The sequence below is a fragment of the Prionailurus viverrinus genome, chromosome C1, assembly GCF_022837055.1.
Source record: "Prionailurus viverrinus isolate Anna chromosome C1, UM_Priviv_1.0, whole genome shotgun sequence".
NCBI classification, from domain to species: domain Eukaryota; kingdom Metazoa; phylum Chordata; class Mammalia; order Carnivora; family Felidae; genus Prionailurus; species Prionailurus viverrinus.
Genome location: NC_062568.1, coordinates 204,739,795 through 204,763,738, shown reverse-complemented (window position 1 = coordinate 204,763,738; position 23,944 = coordinate 204,739,795). Strand labels below are relative to the sequence as shown.

The window sequence follows — 23,944 nt, the reverse complement described above, 5'->3', positions numbered from 1 at the left end:
CTCCTGAGAGGGCTCACGGCCCTGAGCTGGGGATGCTGGGGAGCCGAGTTGGAGTGGACTCTAGGATAGCACCCAGCTGGAAGGCCCGGGAGATCGTCCCTCCCCTCTCCCATCTTACAGTTGGGAAGATTGGGGCCTGGAGACGAGAGGCTGGGCTGGAGTCTCCCAGAGAATGGGAGTCTGTGCCAGGATAATTCTGGGGCCCAGGACGTCCCTGTGGTGGCCGCCGGAGGTGTTCTTTGCAACCTGAAGGAGAGCCAGGTGCAACTGGGCTGATCCGTCTGCAGACAGGGTGCGTCCGTTGGCTACCGCAGTCTCTGGTGGTTGACACAGTGTTGGCCAAGCATTGCTAATTCGGGCTCTGCCCAGGGGCCAGGGCACGAACCCGGAAGTATGCCTTGTCTTCCCTTATTTTCAAACAGGTGCAGCTTCCCCGGCAAGGTGCTCAGGTGAATAGAAGCCCAATGTAATTAGCATCTGCAGTTAACAGCCTCTATTCGCCCATCAACAGTGAGCATTCGGAACCGAATGGCCTAATTTCTAAGTGACTGGAACTTGCCCCTTCAAGTCTTAAACTTTTTTATGTTTCTAATTTGTATTTACAACAAGCCTGTTGTGGATCTATCTATATAGATCTATCTATCTATAGATATGTATACGTGTATACAAATTAAAAGAACACCTTATTTATACTGTTTGTCTTGCTCGGGCCGCCATAACAAAATACCACAGACTGGGGCTTAAACATGCAGACATTTGTCTCTTACAGTTCTGGAGGCAGAAGTCTCAGGCCAGGGCGCCGGCACGGTCCTCACCAGAACCTTCTTCCCGGCTCACAGAGGCCATCTTCTGGCTGCATCCTCCGTGGTGCAGAGAGGAGGCCCTGGTGTCCCTTGTAAGGGCACTAATCCCATCACACGAGGGGTGAGGGCTTCCTCATATGAATCTTGAGAGGGACACAGTTCAGCCCATTGCCGTGTTTAACACATATCCAGAATGATTTTTTTTTCAGTGCTGTGACAAAGGATGTTAGCGTGGGCAGGGTGTGTAGGTCACAGAGAGGCAGTTGGCAGAACTGGGGGCAGAACTCGAGTCGTCTGACTCCTAGAATGGATGGTGGACTTTTTAAGTGGCCTACGCTTGTCCCCTGAAACCCCGTGTGAGACTGTATGTGCAGTGGGGTCTGTTATGAGGAACGGGTGACATCCTGGAAGCGCCCAGGCCCCGGGACTGCCCCTCACCTGTTGCTCTCGCCGGCTTAGAGGCTCTGGCCACTCTACTCGACGGTCCGAACCGAGCTAGGAGCTCGGCTTTTCTCCTGTGACTGTTGTCTGCGGGCACCTCCCTTTTCTGGGCTTTATCGGTGCCACGGGCAAAGCCCAGAGCTTTCTGTTCGCTTTCAGGTATAAAACGTGCCACCTTGCCCAGTCCAGCGTGAAGCCTGCCCCTGCACGTCCTGTCCGCCTCTGTCTCTTTCTGTTGCTTGGGGCCAGCTGCACTTGGGCCCCGGGGTCTTCGAGGGGGACGTCCGGGGAAGGGACTGGCACCTCTCAGTCATCTGGCTGCCTCCGTGATCTTCCCCTCAGCTGTCGCTGGCCTCGGGGCAGGCTTCCTAGCGCTGGCCTCTTATGGGGTCCCAGGAGTGGGGTGGGTGGGGTGTCTTCCCCTGCCCGCCTCCCTGATAAGAGAGCTCCCCTCTAGCAGATTCTGCCCAGCTCCAGCCCCAGTGGTCCAGCCCATGGCCCCTGCTGCTGGGGTCCCCTCCCTGAAGGGCTGCCCCTCGGGCTGGGGACTGGCAAGACGGCTTCTTTTGTGGGTCCCGCTCAATGACCCACAGGTAATACACACAGAACACCAGCCACACCGGCCCGAGGACATGCAGGCCACTCCATGGCTGGCCCCTGTCTCTGCGTTCTTTTTCTCCCCCGGCTTGCGCGGGGATGGGCCTGGGCACACGTGGGCCCCCACCGGGAAGGGAGGCCCCCTCTCTTGAAGGCGCCCTCCTGTACTGCAAGCGGCCCTCCTTCCAGCCCCATCAAGAGGTTTCAGGGGGTGGGGGTTGGAATGGATCGTGGTCAAGTGTGCATTTTCTGGAAGCGAATCCTGGCTCTAACAGTCCTGGTAGGTACTTCACTTCTCTGCGTTCCAATTTGCCCATCTGCAAAATGGGTTAATGGTATACCTGGGTCATAGGGCTGCTGCAAGGACTGCGTGGGTTAGTACGTGAGACGCCCTTAGGAAAGTGGCTGGTGTGTGGTCAGCCTGCCTTGAATCAGCCCTGCTGTTTCTGCTCCCACTGAGTTATCAGAGTAGTGGTAGGAGGAGGAGGAGTTACAGGAATGATGACCAGGTCCATGGGGTGAGAGAACGGCCCCTGAACTTGGCCCAGCACAACGCCATGCTCCTATTCCGCCCAGCGCAGCAGAAGTTACTGAGGACTGATTCACGAGCCTGGCTCTGTTGTCAAGTACTGCGAGTGGGGTTTCCGTGCAGGTGGCACGCAGCCCAAGCCATTCGCTATGACGGAAAGCACACGCGGGCTCTGGGGTGGGCTCGGCTTGAGTTCCAGCCCCACCTCTGCCCCTCGTTACCAGCCTGACCTGGTGAAAGCCGCTTGCCCTCTCTGAGCCTCTGTTTCTTCCATGCAAGATGGGGATCAGTGTCACCTGCCACGAGGGTCATCGGGACCGTTAGAATGAAATCAGGTGATAGTGTAATCACTCCGGAAAAACCTTTGGCAGTATTGATTGAAGTGGGACCCAGCAGTTACACCACTAGGGAGACACTCAGCGGGTGTGTGCACACGCATGGGAGAGCTCCTATGTCATCCGTGTACACGCTACCAGCCAGCACTTCCACTTGGCGCAAATAGGCACGCATGGGCGCCACACATGTCTTCCAGGCGTAGATAAGCGAGTCCTAGCCGCCCGCATTCCTCACGGTGGCCCCGGATTGGAAGCTGCCCGCTCGTGCACTGGTGGGGACCAGCCAGATGAAAGTGGCAGGATCCTGCGGTAGAATCTCCCAGCAAGGAGGTGGACAGAGCTGCACGCACGGGCTCCAAAGGGATGAATCCCCCAAATGCACCATGTGGAAGAAGCCCAGACGGGAAGGATGTGTGCTGGTTGATTCCATTTACTTCAGTTAAAAAACGGACAAAAATCAATCCCTGGTGATCGAGGGGAGGTAGTTATTCTGGGGGTGAGGGTTAGTGCTGGTCCTAAAAAGGAGCCTGGGCTGGGGGCTAAGGGGATGTTGGTCACGTTCTGTTTCTTGATCTGGGTGCTGGTTACACGGGTGGAAATTCATCAAGCTGTGCTTTCTTTCTGTACGCGTGGTGTATGTCAGTAAATTGTTGCATTAGAAGAACTGACTGAGATGGTGCTTCAACAGCCCAGGGAAGGCACTGAGGATGCGGCCACTGTTACCATTTTTCTTTTCTTTTTCTCCTTCAGCACCTGAAGTGACCTGGAGTCAGTGAAGCCAAAGGGACTGGCTGGCCCTCTGCCCCGCAGGGAGTACCGACCTATTCCAGTTTTACGAGCCTGCAAGAGAAAGGGAGGGAGTGTGTGCGTGCGTGGGTGTGCGTGTGCGGTCTTCAGACGAGGGTCCCAAACCCCAGGGAGGCAGGAAGGCAGCTGACTCCACAGCGTGGACGACACGTGGGTGCAGCCCCTGGGACCGTGTTCTGCAGCTCAGCCTTCCTGCTGGGGTGGGGCCTCTCCTACTATGCAATTTTTCAAGAGCTCCTTGATCCTGCTTTTTGCTTTCTCGAGTTGTCTTTTGCCATGGCGGGGACTGTGGTCTGGCTCAGGGGTCAGTTCTAGGCCTGTCCGAGGAAGGCCTTCAGGAGGAGGCCGAGTCTCCTTTCTCACCGCCCACCTTCCCTAGCCTTCCAACGTCTCTGGGAGTCAACGGCGTGTAGACACGTCAGAGCCTTGCTGTCGACCCCCTTGGCCTGCGCACTTCGAAAACCCCCCTTCTTTGCCTGAGCTGCTGGCTTGAGTCGTTTCCAGATTCGAAATTCTAGTCAGTCCCTGGGCATCTGGGAGAGAAGTCCCCGTCCCCATTTGCAGACCTGGTTGCCCCCTTGGGAGAGGCAGGGGATGGGACAGCATGTGGCAGGAGGGGGAGGTCTCCCCAGTGCTTCTTTGCCTCACTTGGGACCGTCAACACGTTAGCGACTGACCTTCCCAAATTAGCTGAAAAGGGAAACAAACAAAAATTGGGAAATGAAGATAAGCGGGAGGATTAAGAAGCACAGGGGGAAGAAGAAGAGATTTCTAGAGGCCACCAGTCGCCTGCCAGGGAACGATGGAGCTGGCCCCTGCTTTGTGCAGGGACAGCCCATGTCTCGGAGAAACGGGTGAGCTGAGCTAGGAGTTTGGACCCAGTTCAGTGAGGGTCTTGGGTTTTGTGCCTTTGGGGCAGACCCCAGACACGGATGTCTGAGACCACTTTGGCGCTGTTTTCTCAGCTCCGTTTTCAGTAGTGATGTATCAGACCCACAGTGGAAGGAGAGAACTTGGGAGAACGTGAGTGGTCACACACAAAAAGGGACTTTTTTTTTTCCCCCCCCAGGGCTACTATGGTTGATCTTGCAACTCTGTAAATATGTACGTAGACACTTTTAAAAGCACGTATTTATGTCCCTGACTGTAAATGCCCCCTTTTTAAAGTTTTATAACTTGTGTTATTTAATTACTCAGTCGACTGGCTGCAGTGTAGGGTCTGATCATGGTCCGGGAGAAAGGTCTCACGAGATCCTCACATGGACAGAAAAGTGCCGATGGCTGGCCCGCATCCCAGTTTTCCATTTGCCACCCAGCTACACACCAGTGTTTGTTGTAAATTCCCATAAGCTGGAATCCTTTTGCCCACTCCTAAAATTAACCCTCACAAGCATGGAAAGCTGTGGCCGTTCCTTATCCTCACGATACGATTTTGTCCCATCAATGTCGACACTCATCTTCTCCGTTCTGGAAGGTTTCCCCTCTCAGCAGCAAGGAGGGCTCACGAACCCAGAGCTTCGAAAGTTCACCTTCAGCCGATGGTGAATTCCAGGAAATGTCGCTGGGGGCTGGGGGCCGCTCGTTTTTGCATGCGCAAAAGTGCCAGTCAGCTTTCCACCCTCTCAGACTAGCGGAAAGGGTTATACGAGTGTTCCGATCGCGACAACGGGGGTGGTCTTCTAAAGAGTGGTGTTTGCTGGTCAGTGGTGGTTTTGGGGGCGTGGGTTTGGATCACGGAAGAGGACGGTTCTGTATCTGCCATGTGAAGAAAAGTAACAATAAAAGTGTGAAGCCCGATTGTAAGAACAAGCCTGGGAGTGATCGTTTCGGTTTCTGTGTTTTGTGTCTTCCATTTTGGCGATCTCTGTGGGGCGTAGGGTGGGGGTGGGATGAAGCGGCTTTGAAGGCCCCCTTCCAGCCGTGAGAGAAAGCCGAGGTTTCGAGGACGCTCACTGTGGAAAACCCTACCTGGTGAGTAGGGTCACTTGCCTTCAAAACCCTCTTCCACCTGCCAGCTAGTTAGTTAAGCCATTTCACTAAGGCTAGAAAGGCCTCTGTGATCGTACATATATTCTTAGAGCAGCTTTATTGAGCTCACATTCACATACCATACAGTTAACCCACATCATTGTACAAATCAGCGCTTTTTAGTAGTAGAGTTGTACAGCTGGCACTGCATTCAGTTCTACAACATTTCCAGTCACCCCAATGAGAAACCTCCTGCCCAGTCGCAGTCACTCCCCCTTTCTCCCCAAGCCGCTAGCCCTAGGCAACCACAAATCTACTTTGTATCCATGTAGATTTACCTCTCCTGGACATGCCACTGAAACGGGGTCACGCAGCATGTGATCTTTTATGACCAGCTGCTTTCTCTTCGTATAGTATTTTCCAGGCTTACCCAGGTTGCAGCATACATCGCTTCCTTCCATTCTATGGCCAGATACCCCTTGGTTTGGATGTACTCGTGCAATATTTGGGACTTACTTAACACTTAGAAAAGGGAATCACTCGTTTATCTATAGGAATTCGTATCTAACCGGTCCGCTGGCTCTTACCTGGCAACTGTTACCTCTGCAGCAGTGACTTCAGCTGTTGTTCTAGGGGCCGTATACTGAGAATTGCCATGTGCCAACCATTCCCCACACATTCCCTCTCCTGTCACAGCAACCCAGCAGGACAGGTACTTCGACAGCCATCTCACAGGTGAAGAAACAGGCTCAGACGCATTAAGCCATTTGCCCAGGGCCACACAGCTGGCAGATGTAGACTGGGGATTGGATTCAGCCCTTTCCGGCCCAAAGTTCAGTATTTCCTACTTGCCTCTCGCTGCTGCCTCTCATGTCACCCTTTGGTTTCTCCGGCTCTCAAGCCACCTGCAGGTAGAAACTGTGTACAACATGGGTCAGTCCCCCCCAGCTCCCCAGAACAGCAGTCAGCTACTGGACTTCTGCTCCACCCCAGACTGGCCATAAGAGAAGCAGAGGTTTAAAAGTATGGGTGAAGATGTCCATCAACTGATGAATGGATAAAGATGTGGTTTATATATACAATGGAATATACTTGGCAGTGAGAAAGAATGATATCTTGCCATTTGTGACAACGTGGATGGAACTGGAGGGTATTATGCTGAGTGAAATAAGTCCGAGAGAGACAGATCTGTGTTTTCATTCATATGTGGAACTTGAGAAACTTAACAGACGACCATGGCAGAAGGGAAAGGGAAAAAAATAGGTTCAAACAGAGAGGGAGGCAAACCCATGAGAGACTCTTAAATACAGAGAACAAACAGGGTTGGTGGGAGGGGTGGGGGACAGGGGAAAATGGATGATGGGCATTGAGGAGGACACTTGCTGGGATGAGCACTGGGTGTCGTATGTAAGCGATGAGTCACAGGAATCTACCCCCGGAACCAAGAGTACAGTGTATATACACTGTATGTTGGCTAACTCGACAATAATTATATAAATATAAATATATAAAAAATATACATACATATACACACATATATATGTATATACATATACATACACACATATATATGTGTGTATATGTATACGTATGTGTATGTATATGTATATGTATATGTATATGTATATGTATATGTATATGTATATGTATGTATATGGTATGGGTGAAATCCCAACTCTGCTCGCTCCAGCACATGTCACTGGCCTAGCCTTGGTTCCTTGTTTGTACAAGGGGATGACCACTCTGCCCACCTTCCTGATTTCTAGCTACTATGCGTTTGCCTAAAGGTAAGTGAATTTACCTGCCTCAGGGATCACCTGACTGATGGTTCAAGGAGAGATTCTTGGCCTCCAATTTCACATCTGCTGAATCAGAATCCCTGGGGGCGGGGCGGGGCGGGGGTGGGGTGGGGTCTGGGCCACCTGCCTGGCCAACTGTTCTGCGCAGTCCACCAACTTTAACGCCGGGCAAAGGCCGTAGCATGTCTGCAAACAGGCAGACCAGTGAATCAGGGGCGCCCCTGGGGTTTGCATTAACCGGCTTCTCCAGTGCTTTTTCTGAGCGTCAGGCTGTGCCTGGCGCCCAGTCACCGCCAGGACTGGGGAGCGGGCTCCAGAGACGCCCACCCGCCGGATGCTTGGAAGATCCTTAAACCTGCGCCCCTGGGGGAGAGACCGGGAGCGAGGCGCTGGGGAGCAGGGAGCTCCGCATGGCCTGCGGCTGCGGCAGCTGGCAGCGCGGGGATGATAGGGTCCTCCGATCCCTCCTGGGGTCGCCTGAGGTCAGCGCTCGCACCGAGACGCAGACTCCACGCTGGCCGCGTCTCGGTTGCCCCGGCAACCGCCACCGGAAGCGGGTGCTACGTCTGACGTCAAGTCCCAGGTCCGGAGCAGCCTGCCGCTGCGTCACGCGGACGTCATGCGCCTTCGGGGGCGCCGTCACCTCACGTAGGCGTTTCCCCGCTTACGTCATCAGGGGCAGGGTGAGTACAGGGCCCTGAGGCGGTTTGAGAGAGCGCGAGCGCACCCACGACATTTCCTCCAGGTTGTTGTTATGATTGTTCTATGTTGCTGTTAATCGTCCTGCATCCCTTGCTGCCCGTGATTTACAAGCTTTGTTTTTTTCAACGCTCGAGCTTTATCAGCGGTGTGCACCTGTGGGGAGACGCATAGTCCGTGCAGGGTGGGTGCTGGCCGTACCCCCCCCCCCCCCCCGCGGGTAAGGGGTCGCGCGAGCGCACTGCTTTCCGGACACAGGCCGGGCCACCCTCCTGGGCACCTGGGCGGGAGCGGGTGGGGTCCTCCCTTGGCCCCGGGGTGAGCCGGCTGCCTCTCGTTCATGCCAATGGGCGTCAAGAGGAAGGTGGAGGCCACGGACCGCTTGGGGGAGGGGTGGGTAGAGCAGGTCCTCGAGCTCCCTGCCCTGAAGAGGGTGGCTTGGCCCCCCAGCCCCCACTCAGGTGTGAGATGAAGGCAGAGAGGCAGGGTCGGCCGTGGGGTGTCCGGCTCCTGACCCGTCGGGTCCTGAGGGCGCGAGTTCTCCAGGCTAGGAGCCTGGACGCCTCAGACCGCCCCTAACAGCCTTGCCTGGCCGTGGCTCAGCCGGAGGCGGCCTCTGCTCCAAGACGGCCGCCTGGCCCGGGGTCTGCCCCTTCTTTCCAAGAGGCTGGCGGGTGGGGGGTGAAGCACCCGGCCCAGGGGGAAGCGGCCTGTGCCTGAAACGGATGGAGCACAAAGTGAGTTTCTCTCCTCTGGCCTGCCCTCCACCTCCAGCAGCAGGGGCTGAGAAAGAGCAGGTTTGCTGATAGGGTGAGGCAGGGGAAGGTCACTCTCTGCCCTGTGACTTTGGGCCAGCTGACTTCCATGCGGGGGCTGTGGGACCACTGAGAGTCAGCGCTTGCACAAAGCTAAGAGTGAGGGTGTCCTTACATTCTGCACACGGAAGTTGCCTCGTTTGTGCCCTCCTAGCCCTGATCTTGGCCTGTGATGCTGTGTGTTTCTCTGGGCCGTGTGTACGTCTCTGAATCGGTTATGTCACTGTAAAAAGTCACCAAGGACTAGGGCGGCTGGGTGGCTGAATCGATTAAGCCTCTGACTTTGGCGCAGGTCGTGATCTTACAGTCTGTGAGTTCAACCCCCCCCCACCCCCCCTTTGGGCTCTGTGTTGACAGCTCACAGCCTGGAACCTACTTCAGATTCTGTGTCTCCCTCTCTCTCTCTCCCCCTCCCCTGCTCATGAACTCTCATGCTTAAAAATAAACATGAAAAAAAAAAAAAAACCCTCCAAGAATTTTCTCTGCACTTAGGATAAAATCCAACTCCTTTTTCTGGTTTAGAAAACCCACTGACTCCAGCCTCACCTTACACACCACCATCTTTTTCCTTGCTCTCTCTGTTCCAGCCATACCGATTGTGGTTTTGCTTCTGTCTTCTGCCACAGGACCTTTGCACTAACCAGTAACTTTCCACCCAGAAATCACATGACTCTCAGCTTAGGTGTAGTCCCCTCAGCCTCCTTTCCTGAGGTCTAATGTGGCCTCCCTGTCATTTGGTCTTGTTGATTTTATTCACTACCTGAGATTTTCTAGTTTCTCAGCTTCTCTAGAATGTCAGCTCAGAGGGAACAGACAGACCTTATCCCTCTATTTCTTTGTTGGCTACGGCATCCAGCACCCAGTAGGCCCTCAGGATTCACTGTGGGATGCTTTGAAAGGCATCCTGCGGGCAAAGTGACCTTAGAGGAGGCCTTGATGAGTTGGGGATTGAATGCAGCTTTGTGAGAATGGCCGGTTCGAGGTTGCCAACCTGGGTGGAGCATTCGGCCCAATCCTCAACCATGGCCTGCTTCTGTGTAGGGGTCTGTCTATGCAGACCATTTTTGCAGAGGGGGAAGTAAGGCGGCTTTTATTTTAAATGTCACTGCTGCAGAGATAACGCTGCCGGGTAAGACCCAGCACACCGAGTTACATTTAAATGTCAGATAAATGAGTGATTTTTTTTTTTTAACTATAAATACGTACCGAATATTGCATGGGCCATACTTCCGCTAAAAATTTGTTGTTGGTCTGAAATGGAGATGTAATGGAGCGTTCTGAATTTTTATTTGCCAAATCTGGCAACCCTATTCAGAGGACTAAGGCCCTCAGCTGTGTTTTTCTGGGACCTCCTGCCCGGTTCCAGCTGTTCTCCCTGAACTTGTCAGCCAGGCCCGGCCCTCAGCCCAGCAGCTGGTGCAGTGGCTCCCCTTGCTCTCAATTATAGCTCATGCTGTGGATGTGAAGGTCAGCAATGTCAAGTGTGGCCCTGAGGACTCTAAAGAGTGTTCAAGTGGCTTTTGATGCCTGCCTACGTCTTGGAGTTGCGGCTCTGACCTTTGCTTGATGCATAAGATTTTTTTTTTTTTTAAACCATCTTGTCTTTCCTGCCATCTGATGTGATTCCTTTGACAGTGGGGCAGACAAGTGGACCAGTTTTGGTGTCGGCAGGTAGGATGTTGCCAAATGCCATCATTCTTGGGCAAGGAAGGGCTGCTACGGCTGTGGGCCCCCTGCCCTGTCCCGGGGCCATGCTGGGTGAGCCCTTCTAAGCCAGCTGACACATGGCTCCCATCTGCTTCGTTTTACCCAAGTGCCATTAGGTGACACTGGCCGCGCTAGGACGGGAACAGAGGGAAGGCAGGGACCGGGAGCATGTGAATGCTCACCGTGGGGCCCCGGGAGGGGCAGCTGCCCTTGGGCCATCCACCCCTCCTGTGACTTTGTAAGCCTGGGGGTGTGTCCAGCTCCCAGTGAGCATCTAACCTGTGTGTGCCGCCTCTGCGCCCGAGGCACGGGGCCAATTCGGGGCCCATTCTGGTGTGATTCCTTAAACACCAAAATCTTAATTTGCTATTTAGAAAATAAATACACATTGAAGTAACCTGAGAAAAATAGAATCTAAAGAAGTTCCCAGGTACCCATTGGCCCTTTAGGGCCTAATCCTCAAGGTTTTTATGTAAATAAGTGTCAGCTAACTGGCCATGCCACCAACCTGCTGGTGTGACCTTCAGATGCTGTTGAACCTCCTCCTGCCTCAGTTCCCTCATATTTAGTGTGGGGATGATCGCAGACCTTCCCTGTAGGTGTCTGGGAAGATGAAGTTGATTGTTACATCAAAGGCTCTTAGAAGAGTGCCCAGCTCCGGGTGTGGACTATCAGTATTCATTATGATGTCATTTATATTGAACTTTGACACTTTAAGAGCATTGCTACTTGTGCATTTCTCTTAATGGTCACAGTGGTGGTGGAGGGTTCACATTATAGCTGTCATTTGGAGTCTCCATTTTCATATGGACATCCTTGTATTTGCCCACAGTATGATTTTGTTTTTATCGGAATGGAAGTAGAATGGCCATGTTAAAAGGCAATAATTGATGATCGTTATTAAATACGCACTGTGTACCAACTGCCGGGCTACGTGTCTGCCTAATGGAAACCCCATGGAGGTAAACTCCATCATTGTTTCAATATTTATGGAGGAGGAAACCACCTTAAAGAGGCTGTACTCCTCTGAAGTCTCAAATGGTGGATGAAGCTACCTGCTTTTTTTTTTTTGATTAATTTTTTAATTTTGCATGAGCGTATGGTGTAAGGGGGTGTGGCCCAGTTTCACTCTCGTGCACGTGGCTGTTGAGTTTTCCCAACACCATTTATTGAAGAAGCCATCCTTCCCCCATTGTGCATTCTCGGCAACTTTGTTGTAACTGAATTGACCATATATGCGTGGGTTCAGGGTTTATTTCTTGGCTCTGCATTCTATGCCCTCGATCTATGTGTCTGTTTTTATGCCAGTACCATACTGTTTGATTACTAAGGCATCGTGCTAGAGTTTGAAAGCAGGAAGCATGCTATCTCTAGTCCTGTTCTTCTTGCTCAAGACGGCCGGGGCAGTTTGGGGTCGTTCTATGCAAATTTTAGGATTATTCTTTTTCTGTGAGAACTGCCATTGGAATTTTGATGGGGATTGCATTGAATCTAGATGTCTTCAGATAGTGTGGGCATTTCATGAGTTCAGTGCTTGCAATCTGCGAGCACAGTACGTCTTTGCATTTGTGTCTTCGCTTTTTTCATCAGGATCTTCTAGTTTTCAGCGTACAGGTGTCTCACTTCCTTGATTAAATTTATTGCTTAGGTCTTTTATCCTTTTTGATACCCTTGTAAATTGTTTTCTTAATTTCTCTTTCTGATAGCATGTAGAAACATAATTGATTTTTCGATATTGCTTCGGTATCCTGCGGCTTTACTGAATTTGTTGATTAGTTCTGACTGCTGGTCTGTTGTTGGAGGTCTAAGTGGAAGATGTCCTGTGCCCCAGTCTCCATGGAACGTCCTCTAATTGCTGCAAATGTATGAGCTTCAAGGCTCTTCCTTGTCTTCCTAAGGCCCTTTGGTTTGCCCGATGCCACCCAAGGCCCCCATGCCCATCCCCTGTAAAGCAGGGCAGGCTATAGGACTCCTGCTGAGAGAGGTGGGGAGGGCTTTTGAGAGTATCTGAGAGCAGGGTCCTCCTGGCACAGGGCAGGGGTGAGTGAAAACCAGCTGCCCTGGGCTCTGTTTCCAGCTTGGTTCTGCAGTCTTGAGGAAATCACCTTTTTGCCGAAGTACCCTTGGTGTCCTCCCAACAGCTACCTGGACAGAGGCGGGGAGAGAGCTCAAATGCAGGGGAGTCGCACAGGTGCTCTTTTCCCTTCCTGGGGACAGCCTCCCCAGCAAGGTGTCTCAGGTGGGCTTATCTGGTGCCAGCTCTGTGCTCTGCAGACCCACTGCTGCTCCCAAAAGTCTAGTAGAAACCTCCAGGCTCAGGGGCACCGGGTGGCTCAGTCGGGTGAGCATCCGACGTCGGCTCAGGTCGTGATCTCGTGGTTCGTGAGTTCGAGCCCCGCATCGGGTTCATTGCTGTCAGCCTGTCTACACGGAGCCCACTTCAGATCCTCTGTCTTCCTCTCTCTGCTCCTCCCCTGCTTGGGCTCTCTCCCAAAATACATAGATACCAAAAAAAAACAATCTCCAGGCTCAGCATCCTCTCACAGGTGGCTGCTGGGGAGCAGAGTCCCCAGTCAGGATGGATGTAAAAAAGGAAGGGAACCTGCAGAAGGTGCAGTCAGTGCGACCCAAGAGCCATACGCGGGATGCCCATGGCCAGATGCACGTGCTTTCTTCTGGCTTCTCTCCCTTTTGCTCTGGGGGCCCTTCTCCAGGATGTGCCAGCTGAGACGCAGTGTCCCTCGCTTCACTGTGCTGACCTGGCAGTTGGGAGAGGCCTCTGGTTTTGCCCTTCCTGCCGGTGGGATGGGCCTGGGCTGCTTACCGCTCCTTGGCTCTGTCCTCTCCTCCTGACACCAGCCTGTTCTGTGGTACGTCTCTTCGGAGCGTCGTCCCTCTGTAGGTCCCCAGTGATGGGATCAACCCCCCAGTCCACATAGGAGCAGCCACCGTTGGGGGGAGTCCTGGACCTTCTAGAAGGACGTAAAGCTTTTTAACGTGGAGAATGATTGTGATCGTGTTTGTGTGCAGGAAGGATGGGTATTCTTGTCCCCCAGTGTTGAAGATATTTCTTCCATAACCGAACTCCAGGTGTGGCCCCAGGGCAGGGCTAGGACCTGTGGCATAGGACATGCAAGGGAGCAGACTTGGCCTCTTGCGAAGGCTTGGTTGCCTTTTAATCTAAAAACATGCCGGTGGTCAAGTCTGTGATGGGCAGTCGTGATGCTGATCTTCTCCACCGTCCCAGCCCCGCCTCGAGGTCAGTGCCATCTCATGGCCCACCTGTGACTGGGACCAGTCCCTGCCTGGCCATAGGATGTCGGGTGGAGCTGGGTTTGAACCTCGGGCCGGGGACATTTTTGCCCGGGAGCAGTGGGGAGACACCAAACAGCCACCTTCATTTCTCTTCAGCCTTTCATGGTTTTTTGTTTTTGCCTTTGTTTTTTATTTTATTAAAAAAAATTTTTTTTAAGTTTATTTTTTGAGAGAGAGAGAGAGAAAGAGAGAGAGAGGCAGACTGCAAGCGGGGGGAGGAGGGGGGCGGGGTACACAGAATCTGAAGCAGGCTCCAGGCTCAGAGCTGTCAGCACAGAGTCCGACACAGAGTTTGAACCCAGGAACCGTGAGATCATGACCTGAGGGGAAGTTGGACGCCCAGGGACCCAAGGACAGAGCCACCCAGGCACCCCTTTGTCTTTGTTTTTTAAATCTGTTTTGTTTTTGTTTTTGTTTTTTTTATTTTTTTTATTTAAAAAAAAATTTTTTTTTACAACGTTTATTTATTTTTGGGACAGAGAGAGACAGAGCATGAACGGGGGAGGGGCAGAGAGAGAGGGAGACACAGTATTGGAAACACAGTATTGGAAACAGGCTCCAGGCTCCGAGCCATCAGCCCAGAGCCTGACGCGGGGCTCGAACTCCCGGACCTCGAGATCGTGACCTGGCTGAAGTCGGACGCTCAACCGACTGCGCCACCCAGACGCCCCTGTTTTTGTTTTTTAAATCCCGCTCGGCTCGTTTAGCATGCTTGCTTATTACAGAGATTTCTTGTGTTTGGGATGCATTCAACCCTCTGAAAGGCAAAAGTCCCCACCCTTTGTGAAGGTGTGCATTCCCCAGTGACTGGACAAGTGAGAAGGGTCAGGTGACCACTTGGACTGTGATGCGGGAGTGGGAGACTCCCCTTCTGGGTGGAAGAAGAAACGGGGCAGGGGGCCAGGAATGCGCTGTCCTTCCTGTGATCACAGAGGGGAGACCCCCGCTCCCTCCCCCAGCCCTGGATGAGGTCTGGTTAACCTCTGGAGACCTTAGTAGACCGAGGGGCCCTTGAAGCTCGTCAGAGCAAGCTGGGCAGCCCCCCCTGCAGGAGGGGGCTCTGCTGGAAGTGTGTCTTTTTGGAAGACCCTGCGTGCAGTCGGGCTGCTGGGCGGGAGGCACATCGGGCCGCCCTGACTCTGGACACGGGGGAGCAGGGGGGCCGCTCTGCGGCTGCTCAGCCCCCCTGCCTGAGCCGCTCATCCCTACGGTGCAGGCGGACCCGTCGGAGCCCGTACAGGCGATTCCCCACTGGCAGAAGGGCTGCGGCTGGCATTCCGGGTCGTGTTCCCACCAGAACGGGGTTTTCAGATGTCCTCAGTGCTGGTTCCAGTCTGCCTGTCTAGTTTTACCCCTGTTGGGCGGTGCCCTGATCCCGCTCTTACCCCAGCTCGCCTCTGGGCCACCCCCCCCCCCCCCTGCTGGGGGAGGCTGGGGCGTAACAAGCCGCAGAATGGTGAGGGTCTGATTCTGGCTCTGCCCCTGTCTGGCCTTGCACACGGAACCCCGCACGCCATGTGTGATTCCTGACGGCTAACGTGGGGGGTGTTCTGAGGGGCGAGGGCAGCCGTGGAAGGTGCGGGCTGGGGTGGGCCCCATGGTAAGCCTTCATGGCGGGAGGCATTGCTGGAAGGATCCAGCGCGATCCTGGGACATTTCAGGGCGCAGCCTCTGTTCTTGATTGCACTGGGCCGCGTGGCTGCGATCAAGTACCACGGACTGGGGGGCTTAGGCAGCTCATTCATTCTCTCACAGCTCTGGGGGCTGGGAGGCCAAGATCAGGCTGTCGGCAGCGCTGGTTTCTCCTGAGGCCTCTCCCCTCGGCTTGCAGGTGGCCGCCTTCTTGCTGTGACATCACGCGGTCTCCCCTCTGTGCTCCCATCCCTGGTGTCTCTCCTCCTCCTCGTGAGCACGCCCGTCCTACAGGATAGGGCTCACCCTTATGGCATTTGGCTTTAACTGCCTCTTTTAAAGGCCCTGTCTCCAAATACAGGCGCATTCTCAGGTGTACTGGGAGTGAGGATTTCAACATACGAATTTGGGCAGGGGGCACAATTCAGTCCATAACATGAACATTCTGATAATTTTTCTGTCCTGTGGAAACTGCAAGTGAGATCCACGGAAGAGACAGCGGAGTCTGTAGTAGGTGTGGGCCTTGGAGTACATGCGGGAAAGTGGTCACAGTGTTTGCTTTTTTTTTTTATTGAAAAATTTTTTAATGTTTATTTTATTTTTGAGAGAGAGAGAGAGAGACAGAGTGTGAGCAGGGGACAGGCAGAGAGAGGGAGACACAGAATCTGAAACGGGCTCCAGGCTCTGAGCTGTCAGCACAGAGCCTGACGCAGGGCTCGAACTCACGGACCGTGAGATCATGACCTGAGCTGAAGTCGGATGCTCAACCAGGCGCCTCTAGAGTGTTTGCTTTTTAACCTCATCAGATAGTCCCTCCCACCATTCCCCAGGGACACACTGGCATTTGCTGCTAGTTCAGTGTTTGTAACTCATGCCTAGGTCTTGGAGTCCAGATGACTTTTACCTCTGTCCTCTCCCCCTTGTGCGCATCAGTCAGGATGGGCTGTTTATGCTGCAGTAACAGAGTCTTAGTTGCTGAAGACAAATGCTTATTTCTTGAGCATGGAACATGCTGATTGCAGATTGACTAGGGACCCTTCCCCACATTTGCTGACTCTTGGATGGACACAGAATGGCTGCTCTATGCATATGTGTATACATGTACACACACACACACACACACACACACATACATATGTGGATTATATAAACTCCCTCCCGACCACCACCCAGGACAAGAATGGAACTTTGCCCCAGCCATCCAGCACCAATTACAGCTGCCTTGTTTCCCTCCAAAAGTAACTACTGTCCTGACTTTCATAGTGGTCACTTTCTTGTATTTGTTTAATTAACCTTTTAATTTTGAGATTAATTGTAGATTCATGTGTAGTTGTAAGAAAATACTACAGAGATCCTGAATACCCTTTGCCTAGTTTGCCCCAGTGGTAACTATAGCACAGCGGGATATTGACCTTGATTCGGTCAAGATACGGGACATCTCCATCACCACGGAGACCCCTTTGGCAGCCACATCAACTTTCCTCACTTCTCCTTCACCCGTAATCATCTGTTCTCCATCTCTGTAATTTCGTCACTTCAAGAATGTTCTACATGGAATCACATAGTATATGTAACTTTTGGGACTGGCTTGTTTCACTCAGTGAGGTTCTCTCAAGGTTCCTCCAGGTTATCATGTGTGTATTGCTAGTTTGTTCCTTTTTATTGCTAAGTCGCGTTCCATGGTGCATCCCAGTAAGTACTTCACCTATTGAAAGGCATGGAGGTTGTTTCCACTTTGGGGCTGTGATGGAATAAAGCTACTATAGACAGACTCTTGTGCACAGGTTTTTGTGTGAACACAGTTTTCGTTCCTCTGGGATGAATTCTTGGGAGTGCAATCATTGAGATGTATACCCAGTTTTGTTTTATTTTTAAGAAACTGCCCAACTGTTTTCCAAAGCGGCTCTACTATTTTACGTTCTCCAGCGTAGGAACGATCCAGAGAGAGATTTCTCTGCATTTGGTGTGGTCACTATTTTTTATGTTAGCCATTGTGGTTTTAATTTGCACTTCCCTGATGGCTAATGATGCCAGTCCTTTCATGTGGTTATTTGCCATCTGTACATCCTCTTTGGCAAAATGTCTGCTGTCTTTTGCCCATATTCTAATTGCAATGCTTGTTTTTTACTGCTGAGCTTTGAGGGCATTTTATATATTCTAGAGGATAGTTCTTTGTTACGTATGTGTTTGCAAATATTTTCTTCCAGTCTGCGGCTTGTCTTTTTGTCCTTTTACCAGGGTTTTTTCACAAAACAAAACCACCCAATTAAAACTTTTTTTTGGCGGGGGGCGGGGGAATGAAAACCTGTTTATTCTTTTACGGATCATGTTTTTAGTGTCAAGTCTAGCGACTCTGCCTGGCCCTAGGTCCCCAAGCGTTTCTCCTGTGTTTTCTTTTCTAAAAGTTTTATGTTTTCTATTTAAGTTGGTGATCCATTTTTGAGTTAGTTTCTGAGTAATGTGTGAGACTTAAGTCAAGGGTCTTCTTTTCTCTTAGGAATATTCACTTCAGTGTCATTTGTTTAAAAGCTCTTTCCTTCATTGAATTACTTTTGTATCTTATCAGAGGTCGACGGGCATATTTGTGTGAGTGGGGACTGCCTCTGGATTCTCAGTTCTGTTCCGTTGATCTGTATTTTGTCTTCTGCTTTTTGTAGGGCAACACAGTCTTCATTATTACGGCTGTACGATAAGTCTCGAAATCGGGTAGACTAATTCTTTCAGCTTTGTTCTTTTTTTCCCCAAATTGTTTAGCTGTTATAGTTATTTTGCCTTTCCATGTAATTTGAGAATCATTGTAGAATTTTAGGATAATCTTGTATCTACCAAAAAAAAAAAGTCTCGGTGGGACTTTGACAGGAATTGTGTTAAACCTATATTAGCAATTTGGGGAGAATTGGCATTTCTACCATGCTTCGCTCTTGGAATCATGAACGTGACTTATTTAGACATTCTTTGATTTATCTGTGTCATGTAGTTTTCAACATAAAAGCCCTGAACATTCATGCTTGTTTGATTTTACCTAAATCTTTTATCTTGGAATGACTGTAAGTGGTATTGGCTTTTTTAACTTTGATGTTCATGTGTTCCTTACAAGTGGAAGAAAACACAGCCGATTTTGTGTGTAGATCTTGTATTTTGTGGCTTTGATGAACTCAGCAGTTCTAAGAGTTTTTTTGGCAGATTCCTTGGGATTTTCTATATAAATAATCATGTAATCTGCAAATAGGGACAGTTTTATTCTTTTCTGATCTGTATGCTTTTTTATTTCCTTTTCTTGTTGAGCATTGGTTTTCATTCTTCTTTAAACATTTGGTAGAACTCCTAAGTGAAACCAATTAGGCCTGAAGATTTCTTTTTTGGGAGTTTTTGTATTATGAATTCAGTTTCCTAAATAGCCACAGGGCTATTCAAGTGATCTACTTCATATTGGGCGAGTTATGGTCATTTGTGTTTTTAAATGAAAGTAATTTCTTAAAATTTTTAAAATATTTATTTATTTTTGAGACAGAGAGAGAGAGACAGAGTGCGAGCAAAGGAGGGGCGGAGAAAGAGGGAGACACAGAATCCGAAGCAGGCTCTAGGCTCTGAGCTGTCAGCACAGAGCCCGACGCGGGGCTCAAACCCACGAACCGTGAGATCATGACCTGGGCCGAAGTCAGACGCTCAACCGACTGAGTCACCCAGGCATCCCTAAATGAAATTAATTTCTTTTTTTTTTTTTTTAATTTTTTTTTTAACGTTTACTTATTTTTGAGACAGAGAGAGACAGAGCATGAACGGGGGAGGGTCACAGAGAGAGGGAGACACAGAATCTGAAACAGGCTCCGGGCTCTGAGCTGTCAGCCCAGAGCCCGACGCGGGGCTCGAACTCACAGACCGCGAGATCATGACCTGAGCCGAAGTCGGCCGCTTAACCGACTGAGCCACCCAGGCGCCCTGAAATTAATTTCTTTAAGTTGTCCAATTTATGTATACAGTATACAGTTGTTCATAATAGTCCCTCATTATCCGCTCAGTTCTCTTGTGTCATTCCTGATACTTTCTGGTTTCCCTTTGTCAGTCTTGCTGGAAGGTCAATTTCATCAGTCTCATCAAAGAACTAGCTCTTTGTTTCATTGATTTTTTTTCCCCCTATTGTTTTCCTCTTTCCAATTGCATTGATTTCTGCCCTTTAGTATTCCCTTGCCTGGGATGTATTTGGGTATTGTTTAATTTTTTTTTTCAACGTTTATTTATTTTTGGGACAGAGAGAGACAGAGCATGAACGGGGGAGGGGCAGAGAGAGAGGGAGACACAGAATCGGAAACAGGCTCCAGGCTCCGAGCCATCAGCCCAGAGCCCGACGCGGGGCTCGAACTCACGGACCGCGAGATCGTGACCTGGCTGAAGTCGGACGCTTAACCGACTGCGCCACCCAGGCGCCCCAGAACTTCTTTCTTTTTAATGGCTAAATATGTCCCACCGTATATATAACATGTTCCGTTGTATACTTACACCTCGTTTTCTTTATCCATTCACCCGTCACTGGACACTTAGGTTGCTGGTACGTCTTGGCTACTGTGACTAATGCTGCATTGAACCCAGGAGTGCAGGTATCACATCCAGAGCCTGTTTTCATTGCCTCTGGACATCTACCCAGAAGTGGAGTTGCTGGATCATAGGGTAGTTCTATTTTTAATTTTTTGAGGAACCTCCATACTGTTTCCCATTGGTGCGGCCCTGTTTATATTCGCACCAGCAATGCATGAGGGTCCCTTTTCTCCACATCTTCTCCAGCGTTCGTTATCTCTTGGACTTTTAATGGCGGCCATTCTGACAGGCGTGAGGTAACATCTCTCGGTGGTTTTGACTTGCATTTTTCCGATGGTTAGTGATGTTGAGTACCTTTCCGTGCACCTGTTCGGTCGATCACATATGTTACTCGATGCTATCCTTATTTTTATACCTGTTTCGTTTTCTTCCAGAAGTTTTTAGGATCTTCTTTTTGTCCTTGATGTTCGGAAACTTCACAGCATGACTAAGCATTTTTCGTTCGTTATACCCGCTGGGTACTCTGTTGAGAGTTTAAAACTTAAAAAAAAATAATTACAAAATGATATGAAATCTAAAAAAGCCCAAATGACTAAGCAAGCAAACAAAAATCAGAACCAGACCTATAAACACAGAGAAGAATACACTGATGGTGGCCAGCAGGAAGGCTCGTTGGGGGCAGGGGACGGGTGGTCAACATGGGTGAAGGGGTGTGTGAATAGTGGGCTTTCAGTTATGGAAGGAGTAGGTCACCGGAGTAAAAGGCACAGTACGCGGAGCACAGTCAACGGCATCGTAATAGCGTAGGGCGGACACAGGGCAGCTACACTTGTGAGCACACAGTAATGTTTAAACTCGTTGAATTCCTATGTTGTACGCCTCAAACTAATGTAACGTTGTGTGTCAACTCCACTGAAGTGAGAAGATTAAAAAAGACTCTTGTCCAGTTTCTCCAGGTCACTCCTGTCATCAAAGAATGAGTGAGGTTCCAGCACCTGTCTTTGTTTTTTTTTGTTTGTTCGCTTTCCTATTAATCATTAACACCAATAGAAATATTAACTAAGATTCTTGTCAAAATCATACTTGCTATTTACATTAATAGCTGGCTACAGATAGAAAAGTTCAGCCAAAACCAATGGAAAATTCTGTGCGCATCAATTGATAACATAGAATTCTCGTTAAAGAATATTGTCCATTTTATTATTATTTATAAACTGTGTGCTCTATACTTCCTATCAGTAAAATTTAAAGTAAACATGTATGACTTATTTCACTTAGCATAATAAGTCATACAGAGAAAGACACATACCATATGTTTTCACTCTTATGTGGATCCTGAGAACCTTAACAGAAGATCATGGGGGAGGGGAAGGGGGAAAAAAAAAAAGGGAGGGAGCCAAACCGTCAGAGACTCTTAAAAACTGAGAATAAACTGAGGGTTGATGGGGGGTGGGAGGGAGGGGAAAGTGGCTGATGGGCACTGAGGAGGACATCTGTTGGGATGAGCACTGGGTGTTGTATGGAAACCAGTTTGACAATAAATTTCATATTAAAAAAATAATAAACATGTATATGTGCCAGAAAAAAAATTTTTTTCCCCCAGGACTTCTGTAGTTTTTACGTTTAGCTCCTGGATTGATTTTTCAATTTTCATTACTTTTAAATCTTGATCTTGATTCTTCTATATTTTTTTGTGAGACTTTCTTGGTACTGTTCCTCTTCTGTTTTTAACTTTAGTGATTTTTATATCCTAAGAGTGGTACATTTTTCTTTCCTCTTGTATTAATATCCTATAATTTTACGGGTGCAAAATTGTCTTCACATTTTCTTTCAGTGTCTTATACAGAATGCATTGCCTGAGTGTTTCTACAGAGCTTTTATATAGCTATGGAGACATTATTTAGTTCTTTTATATTCTAGATACTGTTCTCTGTAGCTTTACAAGAGTTTACTTAATCCTCCACCCACGAGATAGTCCTTTGTCTCCATCCTCGGTCTCCATTCCACAGCTGGCCAGTTGCAGAGCCGGGATTTGAACCTAGGCCTCTGGCTTCAGAGCCCGCTGTGTGTACGTAGACGAGGTGGTCCCGCTGGGGTCAGCTGGCTCTGAGCTGTCTTGTCATACGAGGGTGAGACTCTGCAGCTGACTAGAAGCTCTCTGTGCAGGGGCCGTGCTTGTCTATTTGTGGGACCCTCACCTGGTGTTTGGGTGGAGACCTAGACATTCAGCCAGGACTCCTGAGGGTCTCTGTCTATGGGTTTTCCTTTGGGACGATTCGTTTCTCAGGAGGATCCTGGGAAGAGGGTGTGCCAGGCTGATAAAAGACTGGCCTCGGCATTCTGAGGGCTGAGTAGGGAAATGCGACACGCAGACCTTCCAGGCGCCTGGGCTTTCCCTGTTGTCATTACGGCTCTTGCCCTTGCCTTCAGCTGTGGTGGGCGTTCATGAGCCCAGGGACTTTCTGGTCCACTTGCTTCCTGGAATGTGCTTGCCATTTTCTGCCCCGTTATGGGAAGGAGTGTGGACAATCTAAGAGTTTCTTACAGACTTTCAACCCCTCTTCCTGTTTTTCAGCCTGACCCTACATCCCGACCTTCAGAGGTGCCTGGTAACTCAGTTCCTGGGGTTTTCTGGATTTCCCTGGCATTACCTTCCACTCCGCCTGCTGCGCCCTCCATGTGTTTTCTCTGCTTACAGCAGCCGTCTCTGGGACATCACTCTCCCTGCCTCCAGGGTTCATGGACATTTCCCTCTTCTATCATGTCTCTTCTTTGCCCCGTGGGTTTCTACCTTTTTTTTTTTTTTTAATTACTTTATAACTGTGTTGGAGTTTTGGGAGTTGGTATAAATGTATGTTTAATCTATCATGTTTAAACTCCTACTTTTAAACTTTTTTACGAAAGATTTGTTAGAGAGAGAGAAAAAAAATGAGTGGGGGAGGGGCAGAGAGAGAGGGAATCCTAAGCAGGCTCCGCCCTATCAGTGCAGAGCCCAACGTGGGGCTCGAATTCATGAACCCGCGAGATCACGACCTGAGCCAAATCAAGAGTCGGACGCTTAACAGACTGAGCCACCCAGGTGCCCCCAAATTCCTACTTTTATTTTTTTTTAAATTGTTTTTTTCAACGTTTATTTATTTTTGGGACAGAGAGAGACAGAGCATGAACGGGGGAGGGGCAGAGAGAGAGGGAGACACAGAATTGGAAACAGGCTCCAGGCTCCGAGCCATCAGCCCAGAGCCCGACGCGGGGCTCGAACTCACGAACTGCAAGATCGTGACCTGGCTGAAGTCGGACGCTTAACCGACTGCGCCACCCAGGCGCCCCCCAAATTCCTACTTTTAAAAGAAGGACACGCATCATCCTTAGAACAGTTCTGACCTAAGCATATCAGTGAAGGGTCTGTGAAGAATAAGGCCTGGAGATGAGAGGTGTTCAGCTTTGCACCGTGCCTGGTGTGTGACAGCAAGTTACACACATCTGTGCAGAGAAGGTGTCCTGGCAAGCGAGGGAAGAGCAGGCCGATGATGGTCTCCGACTGGGGAGAAATGGGACATGGCAGATGAGACAAGCGTGGGTGTGGGTCCTATTCCTTCCGGGATTTGCATTGTCCAGCCAGGCCCCCTGGGAACCCAGCTCTAGCAGAGGGTGGATCGGGTCCTGTTAACATGTGAGATCCGGTTCACATGCTGTGGTTATGTAAGCACGTGCCCAGTCCGGTGGTACCTGAGGGATATAGCACTGGTCTGGGCTTGGAGACTGCAAGGGAAAAATAGCTTCACAGTCTTTGAAAGGGTGAGCCTTCACTGTGCGGGATAGACCCTAACCTTTTCTGCCAGCTCAGCATCCAATTCTCATTCCTCACAATATCTGGATGCTCTGAGGGGATACCTTCTCCCTAGCGTGAATGATTTAGTTAGGAGAGGTCAAGTCCATCGCTTGCTCTCTGTTTAGTTGCTGATGG

At 50.2% G+C, this 23,944-nt stretch overlaps 1 protein-coding gene and 1 long non-coding RNA gene across 9 annotated transcripts in view; one reads left to right on the top strand and one right to left on the bottom strand.

The window, feature by feature from the left end:
- Window positions 1-23,463, top strand: part of PRDM2 (PR/SET domain 2) — a 141,978-nt gene extending 118,515 nt beyond the window's left edge. For 5 of the 7 annotated variants that reach the window (XM_047869015.1, XM_047869019.1, XM_047869021.1 and 2 more), the window contains one exon: window positions 3,456-5,313. Coding sequence is in view for 1 of the 7 variants with exons in the window: in XM_047869021.1 (XP_047724977.1) it covers window positions 3,456-3,481 (26 nt within the window). In the remaining 6 variants the exon portion in view is untranslated. The other 2 variants (XR_007154451.1, XM_047869016.1) reach the window with 2 other exon arrangements.
- Window positions 5,182-7,861, bottom strand: LOC125171851 (uncharacterized). Of its 2 annotated transcripts, none has more exons than XR_007154452.1 (3): window positions 7,282-7,861; window positions 6,068-6,398; window positions 5,182-5,267 (listed from the first exon to the last, which is right to left on the bottom strand). It is a non-coding gene; the product is annotated as an uncharacterized LOC125171851 (long non-coding RNA). The 2 variants fall into 2 exon arrangements; XR_007154453.1 differs by having other exon boundaries at window positions 6,068-6,385.
- Window positions 23,464-23,944: the final 481 nt, after the last annotated feature.